The sequence below is a fragment of the Gossypium hirsutum genome, chromosome A12 (genome assembly GCF_007990345.1).
Source record: "Gossypium hirsutum isolate 1008001.06 chromosome A12, Gossypium_hirsutum_v2.1, whole genome shotgun sequence".
Taxonomy (NCBI): Eukaryota; Viridiplantae; Streptophyta; class Magnoliopsida; order Malvales; family Malvaceae; genus Gossypium; species Gossypium hirsutum.
Genome location: NC_053435.1, coordinates 102,889,066 through 102,902,470, shown reverse-complemented (window position 1 = coordinate 102,902,470; position 13,405 = coordinate 102,889,066). Strand labels below are relative to the sequence as shown.

The 13,405-nt window shown below is 33.2% G+C and overlaps 2 protein-coding genes across 4 annotated transcripts; one reads left to right on the top strand and one right to left on the bottom strand.

Annotated features, from left to right (window-relative positions):
* Positions 1–6,581: 6,581 nt before the first annotated feature.
* Positions 6,582–11,278, top strand: LOC107943054 (dynamin-related protein 1E). Its single transcript, XM_016876780.2, has 15 exons — positions 6,582–6,966; positions 7,060–7,123; positions 7,535–7,642; positions 7,943–8,044; positions 8,178–8,228; positions 8,322–8,383; positions 8,621–8,711; positions 8,800–8,864; positions 9,068–9,262; positions 9,339–9,458; positions 9,553–9,623; positions 9,744–9,969; positions 10,215–10,265; positions 10,360–10,728; positions 10,872–11,278. Exons 1-15 carry the CDS (start codon positions 6,829–6,831, stop codon positions 10,998–11,000), a joined length of 1,842 nt encoding a protein of 613 aa, XP_016732269.1. The 5' UTR covers positions 6,582–6,828; the 3' UTR covers positions 11,001–11,278.
* A 62-nt stretch (positions 11,279–11,340) lies between these two features.
* On the bottom strand, positions 11,341–13,205 carry LOC107943055 (haloacid dehalogenase-like hydrolase domain-containing protein Sgpp). Of its 3 annotated transcripts, none has more exons than XM_016876781.2 (5): positions 12,830–13,205; positions 12,375–12,489; positions 12,095–12,246; positions 11,741–12,002; positions 11,341–11,644 (listed from the first exon to the last, which is right to left on the bottom strand). In XM_016876781.2, the coding sequence occupies exons 1-5, from the start codon at positions 12,856–12,858 to the stop codon at positions 11,453–11,455; spliced, it is 750 nt and encodes a 249-aa protein (XP_016732270.1). In that variant the 5' UTR covers positions 12,859–13,205; the 3' UTR covers positions 11,341–11,452. The 3 variants fall into 3 exon arrangements, with proteins under 3 accessions (XP_016732270.1, XP_016732273.1, XP_040939346.1); XM_016876784.2 differs by having other exon boundaries at positions 12,375–12,451; positions 12,830–12,919; XM_041083412.1 differs by lacking the exon at positions 12,830–13,205 and adding an exon at positions 12,602–12,669.
* Positions 13,206–13,405: the final 200 nt, after the last annotated feature.

Here is a 13,405-nt window from a genome sequence, read left to right as displayed (position 1 = left end):
TAACTTCATCACCCTTGTCAGTCGTATACTTCATATAAATAACAAGAAAGGTGTATGGGCTCAATTCTCATTAAATTTCTCATATATATACATAATTTCACGTTATGTAATCATACAACATATATCAGCCATATCTCTGTAATCTAAATATATTTTCGTAACAACTTATCTTGATTTCATACTATTTCATATTTAAGCTTAAATAACCAAAGTATTTGAAATATCATCTTTATGCAAATAGTACACATGAGGTATATAATTCTATAATTATGAATAAACACATTTATCAAACATTTTCCATATTCATATATCAATGTCTCATGTCTCCATATATCAATAACCATCATTTTCATGAATTCCGAGTTCAATTTCATAATTATTTGTCTCGTGTTCAATTTGTTCCATGTCGGAACTTTATTCATTAAAACATTTGAATTATCAATACAGATGGACAGTACATTCAAGATGAACAATTATATAATCACAAATGAATTCATTTATCAACCAAGTTCTATACTCATATCTTATCAACTCGTACTTCCTTGTATCACATAATTCCATGTAACACTTACCAAACTTTGTCAAATTAGTGAACGTCTTACGGAATGGAGTACTTTGTTTTCTCGATGGCATAGTTCAACTATGGTCTTACACATCTTCACATAATGATGCCATAGCCCAGCTATGGTCTTACACATATTCATATATCGATGCCATAGCCCAGCTATGGTCTTACACGAATCACATATCTCACTGATGCCATATCCCAGATATGGTCTTATACAGTAGCATATATCACACCGATGCCATATCCCAGATATGGTCTTATACGAAAATCACTTGGCACTTGTAGCCGAAGCTACCACTATTCACTGATCAGGTAGCCGGAGCTACCATTTTTCACTGATTAGGTAGCCGGAGCTACCACTTTTCACTGATCAGGTAGCCGGAGCTACCATTTTTCACTGATCAGGTAGCAGAAGCTACCACTTTTCACTGATCAGGTAGCTGAAGCTACCACTTTTCACTTGTCATTTGTCCTTGATCAGATAAGTGTAGCCGAAGCTATCACTTATCACTTTCACTTGTCCTTGATCAGATAAGTGTAGCCGAAGCTATTACTTATCACTTTCATTTGTCCTTGATCAGATAAGTGTAGCCGAAGCTCTCACTTATCACTTGTTGCCATGGTCTAACCATGGTCTTTTCCTTCAATTCATCTTGTCACTAAACTGAAATGCTCAATTTGATTATTTATTCAATTTTCATGCTTTTACATTATTCACGATTTTATCATCAATACATATGAAATAACACACCATGAAATTCATAAAATTAACAAATAATCACTAAAATTTAGCCATATAAACTCACAAGTTCAATTTTTGTATTATAACGATAATCATAATTTTATAATAAATATTCCAAATAAAACATTATTTCATTTCTAATCCAACACTTATCGATTATAATCGGGCATGTAATCAATTTATACATGAGTCATTCATATATTTTTCCTCCTCCTCCTCTCCATCCACATCCTTGGTATAAATAACACACTTGTAAGTAACCTTATCCATAATTTTCACTAATTACTTATGTGAATATTCAAGCTATCCACCCGTGTCATTGTCACTAAATTATTTATATCTGAAGCTACGGAACTCCAAATTAAGATCCGCTAATTTTCCCTAAAACTAGACTCACATATCTTCTTACCATAAAAATTTCATAATTTTTGGTTGGGCCAATTAATACAGTTTATTCATTGAAGTCTCCCCTATTCTGATGTCTAATAGTTTTTACCCTTCTTCACTAAAAATTAATTATCTCCTCGTACAGGATTCGAATGATATTCCCGTTTGTTTCTATTGAAAATAAACTCATTCAGGATTCTAAAAATATAAATTTAAGCCCCTAATTATTTTTATCCAATTTTTTATGATTTTACAAAATTAGAATAGGGGAACCCGAAATCATTCTGACTTTGTCTCACAAAATTTATCATATCTCATGATTTACAATTCCATTGCTTACATCATTTCTTCTATAAGAAACTAGACTTAACAAGCTTTAATTTCATATTTTATTCATCCTCTAATTCTATTTGGACAATTTTTGGTGATTTTTCAAATTTAAACTACTGCTGCTGTCCAAAACAGTTTTAGTGCAAAATGTTGATTTCCATTTTGCCCCAAATTTTACAATTCATACAATTCAGTCCTTGCTCAATTAACCCCTCAATTAAGATAATTTTTTTCAATTAATACTTTTACTAGACATTATAAGTTATTTCTTAACTATTGAAATTCAGAATTTCCACATAAAACTCTAACTTTAAACTCTTTTACAATTATGTCCCAAACATTAACTTTCTATTCAATTCTTTCAATAAAATCAGCATATAAACAATTTAAAACTCTAATTCCATGCCAAATCATCATATACTTCCAACACATATTCATAAAAACTTTCAATTTCTTTCATAGAATCAAAAACTAATGAATTCAACAAGTGGATGTAGTTGTAAAAGTCACAAAAACACAGAAATTTTAAGAAATAATCAAGAATTGAACTTACTTGAAGTAAAAATATGAAAAACCAGCTTAAGGGAACTCTTCCATGGCATTTTTTCTGATGAGAATGTAGAAAAATAAAGAGAAATCTAGATAATTCCACTTTAGTCCTAGCTTTATTGAGTAAATTTGCAATTTTCCAATTTTACCCTTAATTCTCCTTATTTTCTTGCTGATTTCATGCCCTTGCCGTCCAGCCCAAAGAGACCTTGGGTCTATTTGCCTTTTAAATCCTCTTTCTTTTATCATTTAAGCTATTTAATCATTTCCCACAATTTTGTATTTGATACAATTTAGTCCTTTTTGTTCATTTAACTATCAGAACTTTAAAATTTCTTGACGAAACTTTAATACTAACTTATTAACACTCCATAAATATTTATAAAAATATTTATGGCTCCATTTAAAATTCTCGAGTTCTTGATACCTTGTTTTCGATTTTAATTATTTTAATATTTATTTTTAGTACACTATTCACTATTTCAAAAATTTTCCTAACTTCACATTTAACTTATACTCACTAAATTAATAATATTTCCTACTCATTTGTCGGATTTAGTGATCTCGAATCACTGTTCTGACACCACTGAAAATTAAGCTGTTATAGTGTTTCATCGGCTGAAGCTGGAATACACTATAAGGGTAACAGTATCAGTCATGGTATACATAGTACCTTTTCGGAACAGATCTGAAACAGCCACAGTCATAGTTAGGTACAGAGTACCTCTTCGGAACGAATCCGGAACAGTCACAGTCTAGCGACACATAAAGTATCTCATCGACACAGAGTCAGAATATCCCTAACTCCACTGATCCTATGGAATACCAACTATATCTGAATAGCCCGACATTGTTAATAGGGTTTTTAGTCAACTTCCAATTTTCAAATTTCCATTCTTAATTTAATTTTACTTCATTTCCATATTTTTCCATAATAATTCACATGTAATTCAATTCCAATACAATAGTAGTAACAGTTTTCATCATATTATTCATATAAATTCTAACTAAAAAATAACAATTACATTGTATTAAAACATTAAGCATAATTTATAGAAATACAAACCAAATTTCTCGAATTTACTCATATCCTCGTTCACTTTCTCCTTTCTCTTTTTCGATAATGTTTCCGGTGCTACTTTGGCTATATAAAATTTAATATTTAAAATTATCAGTATATATTATTTAACACACATTCTTTAATTTCCATGTAACTTTTACTAAAATTCCAAATTAGTCCTTCCACCATAACCATTCTTTTTCTTCAAAATAAACCCTATATTTTCATTCAATTATCATTTTAAGCTATCCCAACTCTTAAATTTCAGCATAAAACACTAATTATAACATCTTCTCAATTCAATCCTTATTATTGCAAGACTTATATTTTCTTTCACAATTTAATCCTTTTCCCACTTCTAACTTGGATTTCCATCAAATTAACACTTAATTCTTTCATTTATTCAACTTAATCAACATCTAAAAATTTAATAACTTTTTAAATTCCAACATAACTCAAGTAGTATTCTTTCCTAGAATTTCATAGACATCAAAATTACAAGAAAAAAGAATCAAATTGTCTTACCAATCAAGCTTGAAACTCCAAAACCCTAAATTTTTCTTTCCCTTTTTCTTTCTTTCTTTCCCTGCTCTGTTTCGTTTTTCATTCATTCTTTTATTTGTTTCTTTTATTTTATTTAATTGCTTTATTATATTATATTATTATAATATACTTTAATCATTATTATTATTTTCTTACAATATAAGTAAAATACACATGTTAATTACATGTGTACCATTTATATTTTTACACATTTTATTTATTTTTATCATACATTTGTCACCTTATGGCCTAATTGCTAATTTAATCCTTTGAATTTTCTCTATTCTACAATTAAACTTTACACTATATTCAATCTAGTCTTTTCACTAAATTAACCTTAATTCAAGCTAATTCACTTAACCAAAGTCTAATTAACTACACTACTAGCTTCGTAAATATTTCTAGTAAATATCCATGAATTTATTTTGTAAAATTTATAACCCGAAAATTTAATCTTCTAATGACCTTAAAATTTGGGTCGTTACATGTATTTCCATTTCATCCACATAACATTACACTAATAATAGAGTATCATTGCATAGGTTTCATTGAAAATTTCTTATATATACACTCACAATGACAAGGGAGAAGAATGAATTTCTCTCTTTCTAGTGAAGCTGCTGTGAAGTCCCTTTCCGTTTCTCATATTCTTTTTCAAATTTTTTTTATCAGAATACTAGATTTATTGTTAGTGACTCTCTAGATTTATTGTTAGTGACTCTCTGTCTTTTTGAAATTTGAATCACAATCTAAACCACCACTTCTTTCTCTTGTTAATCTCATTTTTTAACAAGTATTCTTTAATTATATATTTACAACTTTAAATTTAGAGTTATTATTAATTAAATATAAATAACTTGTCTCCATTTTGGCAACAAAGCCACCAGTTAATGTAAACTGCGCCATACTCTTTGACTCTTAATAGTCTCTAGCTCTTCTATGTTGAAATCTAATACCCTCTATCTCTATGGCTGGGATGAATTAAATGAAGGATTGAAATTTTGAGAAGAAGTATATAAATATATGGCACCATATTTGATATGAAAGTTTTGTTTACGTCTTGGTAAAGAGTTGGTGTAGAAGTGGAGTAACTCGGCTCGTAAGTTAGATTAGTATTGTCGAAGATTTTTTAAGTGGAGATACTCTTAAAAAATATCTTTAATTTGTAGACGTAGATGAAAGGGATGGAATGATTAATCTCTTTGGCCTTAGTTAACAAGGAACTACTAAAGCTATTTTGTTGGTCTTTTTGTACACGTACGTTGAGGATTCAAAGTAGGTTGACAACAAAATGGAGAAAACAGGGATGTTGATTAGATGGGATAATTTCAACAAATTCTCTGTAATATTGAGCATTCAATTTAAAAATTTTAAATTATCTTATACATTATCATTGGAGTAAAAAAAATTACAAGAAAGTTTAGTTTGATGTCATTTATTTTTAAGATATGATAAAATAATAATTAAAAATTAAAAAAAGACACTTGACATCATTTTAAATTAGTTTTGAAGTTTTTTTTTCTCTAAAAACATTATAGCTTTATTTCTCTAAAAAAATCAATTTAAGATCTTTTAATAATTTATTTTTAACATTGATCTTTTTAAATTTTTATTATCTTATCTTGATTCCTCGTAATAAAATTACCAACTTTGTTAACTATTGGAAGCTTAATCACACTAAAAATAATGAAATTTATACATAAAATTATAAATTTTCATATTTTTTTAGTATGAAAGTTAGTGATATTTATTTAAAAATCTAATTATAGTGAGAGTCCGTGGAATAAAAAATGAAGAGAAAAAAAATCAATTAAATGATAATCATGACAGGTAAAGTTTGTAGTAAGAAACATGAACTTATCTCTTAATCAATTCCAGCATTAAAGAAAAAAACTTATTTCTAAAAAAAAAAAACATATATAATAACTTTTAACATGTTTCAAATCACTAACATAATTTCTTAAATTTTAATATCACAGGAACTCATCATCGAAAAGTTACAATTTCTTTATTTATTTTTTAACCACATCTGTTATTTTTTAAAAAATCTTATTATAATAAAAACCCACCTTAATCATTCTTGAAAATGTGATGGTAAAATATTCAAATTCATTCATTTGGGCTCTTACAAACCGACTAAGGAGTAAGGTATTGAATCAAATCAATGAGAGTTTAGGGTGGAATGGATGAGAAGTCCGCCAAAATTCAAAATTATTCAAATTACAATGCAGGCCCACCTTCCGTTTTTCTTCTTTTCAGTTACCCATCCAAATGGCGTGGTGGCGTCTTCCCACAACCGAAGAAACCAACAAATTCCTGAAACGGTAACAATACTTGAAATAAAACCAATAAATATTAAATAAATATCTGCTTACGTGGCGCATTTATATACCCTCCAACCGATATCCCATCATACCATCTTAGGCCCACAAAGAACTCCACACTCCAAAATAACCAAATTAATTATTTTCCAAAAAAAAAAAAGAAGAAGCGAAAATAGCTTTTCTACTTCACTTCCTCGTTTTCTTCCTCTGCTGTTTCCTCTCAATCTCGTTCGTTATAGCAATTTCTATCCGTTCGAAAACGAAATCCAATACTAATTCTTCATCTGTTAGTGTTTTCAAACAAGAAGAAGAGGAAGGAGGTGAAATGGCGACAATGGAGAGCTTGATTGTGACGGTGAATAGGATTCAGAGAGCTTGTACGGTGCTCGGTGATCACGGTGGCGACACTAATTTGCCTACTCTTTGGGAAGCTCTTCCCTCTGTTGTCGTTGTCGGTGGCCAGGTTCTCTCTCTTTCTTTTCAGTGTGTCTTGCGTATTACTTGTCGTGGCTTTGCTGTGCTTATCTGTTGATGTATTAATCTGCTGTGAATGTAGAGTTCTGGAAAGTCATCGGTGTTGGAGAGCATTGTAGGACGCGACTTCCTTCCTAGGGGATCAGGTTATGGTTCTTTTTCTTTTTTTCTTTTTATTCTTGTATGTTGAATTCTCCGTTAGTCCGTTTTGACTTCTGTTTGGCGGCTGAGAAAATCGAAAAGAAAAGCTTAAATGATAAAATAATGGAAGGCGAACCACGTTACGTGCGTCGATTTTGTCTCTAAAGTTATTGATTACTACACCGGGAATTATTTTTTTAAAAAAGTCAAATTAAAGTCAAACTGATTTAATTTTTTTTCTACTTAATCCTTCAAACAAAAGTCAAACTAAGTCAAAACTGGTGTGGCATGCTTCATTCTGTTTCATTTGGGAGATGGATAAATAAAATTTTTTGCATAATTCCCTTGATTTTGTTGCTAAGCAGAGAAAAAGCTAAATGCTGGCTATATTTTTACGTCTGCCTTTGAAATTTCAGGCATTGTGACGAGGAGACCACTAGTTTTGCAGCTACATAAAACAGAACGAGGGCTACAAGAATATGGAGAGTTCCTTCACTTGCCCAAGAAAAAATTCACTGACTTCTGTAAGTAATTTCTTCTATAAACCTATTTATTATTGACTTTCGTATTTTGTTCACCTTTCTCCGGATTTGATGCCAGTTTCTTGTTATGCAAATTATCAGGCAACCTATTAATTTGTTCTTTAAGTTGTAGGGTATTATTGTTAGAAACTTTATTACAATGATTTCTTAACTTCATGTGCTTGCTATCACTGCTTGTTTGCAAGTATTTGTAAGGAACTAATGATCCATTTCTTGGTCGCGATTCAAAATAGAATATCCAGCTGGAGTTGATTTGTCTGGGTTACTTGTTTCATAATGCAGCCATGGTTCGGAAGGCAATCCAAGATGAAACTGATAGAATGACTGGGAAATCCAAACAGATTTCTCCTGTACCGATTCACCTCAGTATCTACTCACCAAATGGTAACAGCATTTAGAATTTGATTTTTGTTGCAGAAGTTGCAAAGCAGTATGCTTAGTTTCATTCTATGGTGTCCTTGTACTATTTGTAATATTGCTTTCTGTTATCCGACAACTCTGGTTTATGGTTTTGCAGTTGTCAACTTAACATTAATAGATCTGCCTGGTTTAACTAAGGTTGCCGTAGGTATACCTCCTGCTTTATTCCTGGTTTTGTCCTAAAGCCATTCCTCTTTCTTTTCATTTATTATACTGTAATAGATGTCTTTGTTTTTGGTAGAGGGACAGCCTGAGAGTATTGTTCAAGACATAGAAAGCATGGTTCGCTCATACGTTGAGAAGGTAATGGAAATCTTCCACTTTCACAATTTGTGCTGGATGGCAGCTAGAAGAGTAATGCAATATTATTTATAACTATAAATCATCCTCGCGACTGTATTTGATGTTTTCTGGGCCCCTAGCCAAATTGCTAGAAGTATCTTTTTGATAATCCATCTAATCAGTTTATACTATCTAAGATACAATTTATTAGACCCTTGGGGGTTCAAATGATTGGTTTCTATTCTCCAATGATTGCAGCCAAACTGCATCATCCTGGCCATAACTCCAGCTAATCAAGATATAGCGACATCTGATGCTATAAAGCTCTCTAGAGAAGTTGATCCAACAGGTATCTCTCTGCTTATTATCTCTGGTTACGGTGTAATTCGATAGTCTTGTAAGAATATATTTATCAAAGTCATTGTTAACTGTACTAGGTGAAAGGACATTTGGTGTATTAACCAAGCTTGATTTGATGGACAAGGGAACAAATGCAATAGATGTAAGCTTTCTTCCTTTTCTAATATGCACTAATAGTGGGTTCATGATCTGACTGGAATCTTCTGTGGCATAAAACCTAACTAAATATATTTCTTGTTAGTTAAACATGGAATTGGGATTCATACACACTACTTATTTCCCCTTACCCGATAAACATGTTCTTGAGGGAAGAACCTAACTATATATTTCTTTTTTTTAACGCAGGTTCTTGAGGGAAGAGCTTATCCACTTCAACACCCTTGGGTTGGAATTGTAAACCGTTCACAAGCTGATATTAAAAAAAATGTCGACATGATTGCTTCTAGGTGGAAGGAGCGCGAGTTCTTTGCCTCTAGTCCTGATTATGGACATTTAGCTAGCAAAATGGGCTCAGAATATCTTGCAAAAGTTCTCTCAAAGGTTTTGTTTTCTATCTATTTGCATTTCTGTATGGTAGCATGTATGTTTACTTATTAGAACATTTCTTTGGTGTCAGCATTTGGAATCTCTAATTCGAGCTCGCCTTCCTGGCATTACTTCTTTAATTAACAAAAGCATAGAAGAACTTGAAGCAGAGTTGTCCCATCTTGGTAGATCTGTTGCTGTTGATGCTGGGGTGACGAGTCTCTAAACCGCTGTTTTATTTCTTGATATCGGGATATCCATAGGTTCTGTTTTTCAATTTTTATTTTATTCCTATCATATATCAGGCCCAATTATACACCATCTTAGAGTTATGTCGAGCATTTGATCGAATATTCAAGGAGCATTTGGATGGCGGGTACTATATTTTAGCTCCTTTCTTTTCACCTTCATTTGGTGAAGAAATTGCAGCACAAATTAAAGATATAAAATGATACAATCATGATTCTTTATCATTCTGTTTCCAATCTTTCTCTAGGCGGCCAGGTGGAGATCGCATTTATGGAGTTTTTGACCATCAGCTGCCAGCTGCTTTAAGGAAGCTTCCATTTGACCGTCATTTGTCACTGCAAAACATAAGGAAAGTGGTCTCAGAGGCAGATGGGTACCAACCTCATTTAATTGCTCCTGAGCAAGGTTATCGACGTCTCATTGATGGTGCACTTAATTACTTCAGAGGCCCAGCAGAGGCTTCTGTAGATGCTGTAAGTTCCGTTTTCAAGGTTCCATTTTCTTGCCATTTCAGCTAGTTTTCTGTAATTGGCATAGGGCGCCCACTGTTTCTTGAAGGTGTATAGAATGGAGAGGGTGTTGCAGTCTTGTAGGTGTTTTCTTTACCAAGGGTTCATGGAATGATGTTTGCTGGATTTAAAAAAAATATTAATTATTTCTTGCATTTTCATTCTTTAAAACATCATTCATCTGCATTGATTGGTGATCTTCGTTGCAGGTTCACTTTCTTTTAAAAGAGCTTGTAAGAAGGTCAATTGCAGAAACTCAGGTTAGGAGTTTGTAACTTTACCAGCTTCTTGGACGAAATACTGATACTTTAGGAATAATGGATGAACATAATTTCGTCTTTCGGAGTTCAACAGGAGTTGAAACGCTTTCCAACTCTCCAAGCTGAAATTGCAGCGGCTGCAAGTGAAGCATTGGAGAGGTTTCGTGAAGATAGTAAGAAGACAACTTTGCGGATGGTGGACATGGAGTCATCATACTTGACAGTGGATTTCTTTCGGAAGCTCCCCCAAGAAGTGGAGAAAGGTGGAAACCCAACTTCCTCATCTGTTGATAGATATGCTGAAAGTCACTTCCGCAGAATAGGATCAAATGTTTATTCTTATGTGGGGATGGTGTCTGATACGCTTAGAAATACCATTCCTAAGGCTGTGGTTTATTGCCAAGTGAGGGAGGCCAAACACTCATTGCTTGATCACTTCTATATACAACTGGGCAAAAAGGAGGTACCAATAATCTTTACTCCTGCATTTTCCGTCACATGCACATACATTCATTTCGACACATCCATGTGTCATCCGCTCAGTAATTTGATTGGAACGGGTTCCATTCAAACTGTTGTTGATTAGTTTTCATTATTTTCTTGAAGGGCAAGCAGCTGGCACAATTACTGGATGAAGATCCTGCATTGATGGAAAGGAGGCAACAATGTGTCAAGAGGCTTGAGTTATACAAATCTGCGAGGGATGAGATTGATTCAGTCTTGTGGGCCAGATGAAACTCACCCGACTGCCTGCTAAGAAACCGTTTGCATCACAGCTAAAAAACAAGGGAGATGCTGGAGAAGGTTTAAGTTCTTGAATTTTCAGCTTTCGTTTGTTGCATTTTCTTGTGCAGCTTCTTTTCACCCAGCCAAACCTAAACATTTCTAAAAGATTGGTCTATGCTTGGTTACTGTTTTCTTAAACCAGAGTCATCGTTCTAAATCCTTTTGTAGAAATGTTAAGTAAATAGTATCTCCATAGTGAATCTGAAATTTTAGTCCTTTTCCTGAAAGTACGGTGTTAAAGAATGAACGAGTAAAAAATACATACTATTGCAGTAATGAAATGAACATAGGCAACGGAAGTAATCGATGTATATAGTTCATCAAATCTAATTTGGGTACATGTGGGGCAAAATTATTAACCAAATAAAGTTCTTGCTCCTAAATTGCTTTCGAATTCACGCTCAAGCTGCTGTTTTCAAAGAATCTCCCTTCTTATCAAGCTCCTCTAAGGCCGACCATAACTTCGGATCCTCATAATCCTTTACAAGCATAGTAGGATTGGCTTCCATAAGTACATTTTCAGGATTTCTGGTTGTCAACCCCACAACAGGCATTCCAGCTGCAACTCCTGCTCTTATCCCTGATGCAGAGTCCTGGACGATGAAAAAAACAGAGCAAGTTTTCAAATTCTGAGTTCGTATTTGCTAGTTTTTTTATACTGAAACATAGTTGGGAAACTGAACGCATACCTCACATATAAATGTGTGATCCTTTGACACCTTGAGTAGTTCAAGTGCCTTCAAGTAAGGGTCTGGGTATGGTTTGGCATGCTCACACTCGCTTCCAACAATAACAACATCAAAGAAATCCTTGAGCCCAAGTTTTGAGATCATGAGTTCAGCATTAGGTCTTGGAGCATTAGTAACAGCAGCTTTCTTCAACCCATGATCTTCAATCCATTTCGTTAGTTTATATAATCCGTTTATAGGTGGCAAGTTGTCTGAGGCCAACCTGTTCATCCACACAAAGTATTAACACTACTAATGCTACGTGGCAAACTGGAAAACTTGAATACTGTTGCAGAAGAAGCAAATGCATTTTACCTCCGAAACATGGCTTCCTTATCTTCCAAGAACTTTTCGCCCCTCGGTAAATCATCAGGGAAGAGAGTAGCAGCAATATCGTCATTGTGCCTCCCAGCAATGTTTTTGATAAAGAATTCTTCATCAATTGGAACTCCATTGTTGAAACCAATCTGTTATAACACAATAGGAATTACTAAAAGTAACCCAAACAATTCTCAGGTTTGTAAAAGTCCAATTCAGGCAGAGAGCATGCTTGAAATTGTTTAGAAAACTATGCTTTACAGAAAAAAACAAACACCTCTAGGAGCATTTCTTGGAAGGCTTGGTGGTGGATAGGATCCGAGTCACATAAAGTTCCATCAACATCAAATAATACTGCTTCCAAAGGAGCAAGATCAGGAATAGATTTATTGCTGCATTTCAAAAAAGTAACAAAATTAAGACAACCTTATTGAAAATGCATGCATATGTAAACAATCACAAACACATTAAAAAAAATTAAAATATGAGAAAAGAGATCTTGACCTCAGGGTAGTGAAACGTCAGATTTAAAATGACCAGAATAGTAGAACATACAATCAAATAAAAACAAAGATCATTTTCGGCCTAATAAAAAGAACAACAAGAACCCAGATTACTACGTTGGATCAATGTTAAAACGAGAAACTGAAAACAACCCATCTCAAATCCAATATATATATCGAATGAAAGTACACAAACAAGAGAAGAAAGAAGGAAACAGAATTTGCATACCTCTGAAGAGAAATTTCACCAGCCGTCATTGTTATAGTTGGGGGGGGGGTAATCAGGTTTTTGGAAGAGATGGGTTTAGAATTGGAGATCGAAGTGAAGGTGGTGATGAATATATAAAGACGAAAATTTGAGGAAGGGAATGTACCAAGGAATCGAGAAATGGGCAAGGGGAATAAAATAAGGAGTGGGAAGGTGTTTTCCGTATTTGGAAAGAGCACCAGGTTCAGGTTCAGGTTCGGGTTCGTGTTCTTCACTTTTAGTTAGAATAGATGGAAAAGTCACATTTAAATGAGCAACTCGGCACCACCTATTAGTTTTGAACTTTCCTGGAAATTTGGGATCCTCAAAATCAAACCAACCAGCTCGCCACTTAGCTGAGGGCTGCCCACCACACACATCAATATATATTTGCCACGTGCCACACATCAATATTATATGTATATTTATTATTATTTATTTATAAGTATTACTTTTTGTTTCACTTTTTAACACGTTTCTGCTTATTCTACTCTTTTTACTTCCATTAAAAAATTATTTTATATTTTATGAACATATAATTTTGTTTAATAAAAATAA

Coding starts and splice junctions, on each gene's coding strand:
- LOC107943055 (XM_016876781.2), bottom strand. CDS start 12,858: ATGACGGCTGGTGAAATTTCTCTTCAGAG. Junction 12,490..12,829: donor GGTGAAATTTCTCTTCAGAG/GTATGCAAATTC, acceptor TTTGAAATGCAG/CAATAAATCTATTCCTGATC. Junction 12,247..12,374: donor TCCAAGAAATGCTCCTAGAG/GTGTTTGTTTTT, acceptor GTGTTATAACAG/ATTGGTTTCAACAATGGAGT.
- LOC107943054 (XM_016876780.2), top strand. CDS start 6,829: ATGGCGACAATGGAGAGCTTGATTGTGACGGTGAATAGGATTCAGAGA. Junction 6,967..7,059: donor TTGTCGTTGTCGGTGGCCAG/GTTCTCTCTCTT, acceptor CTGTGAATGTAG/AGTTCTGGAAAGTCATCGGT. Junction 7,643..7,942: donor GAAAAAATTCACTGACTTCT/GTAAGTAATTTC, acceptor TTCATAATGCAG/CCATGGTTCGGAAGGCAATC.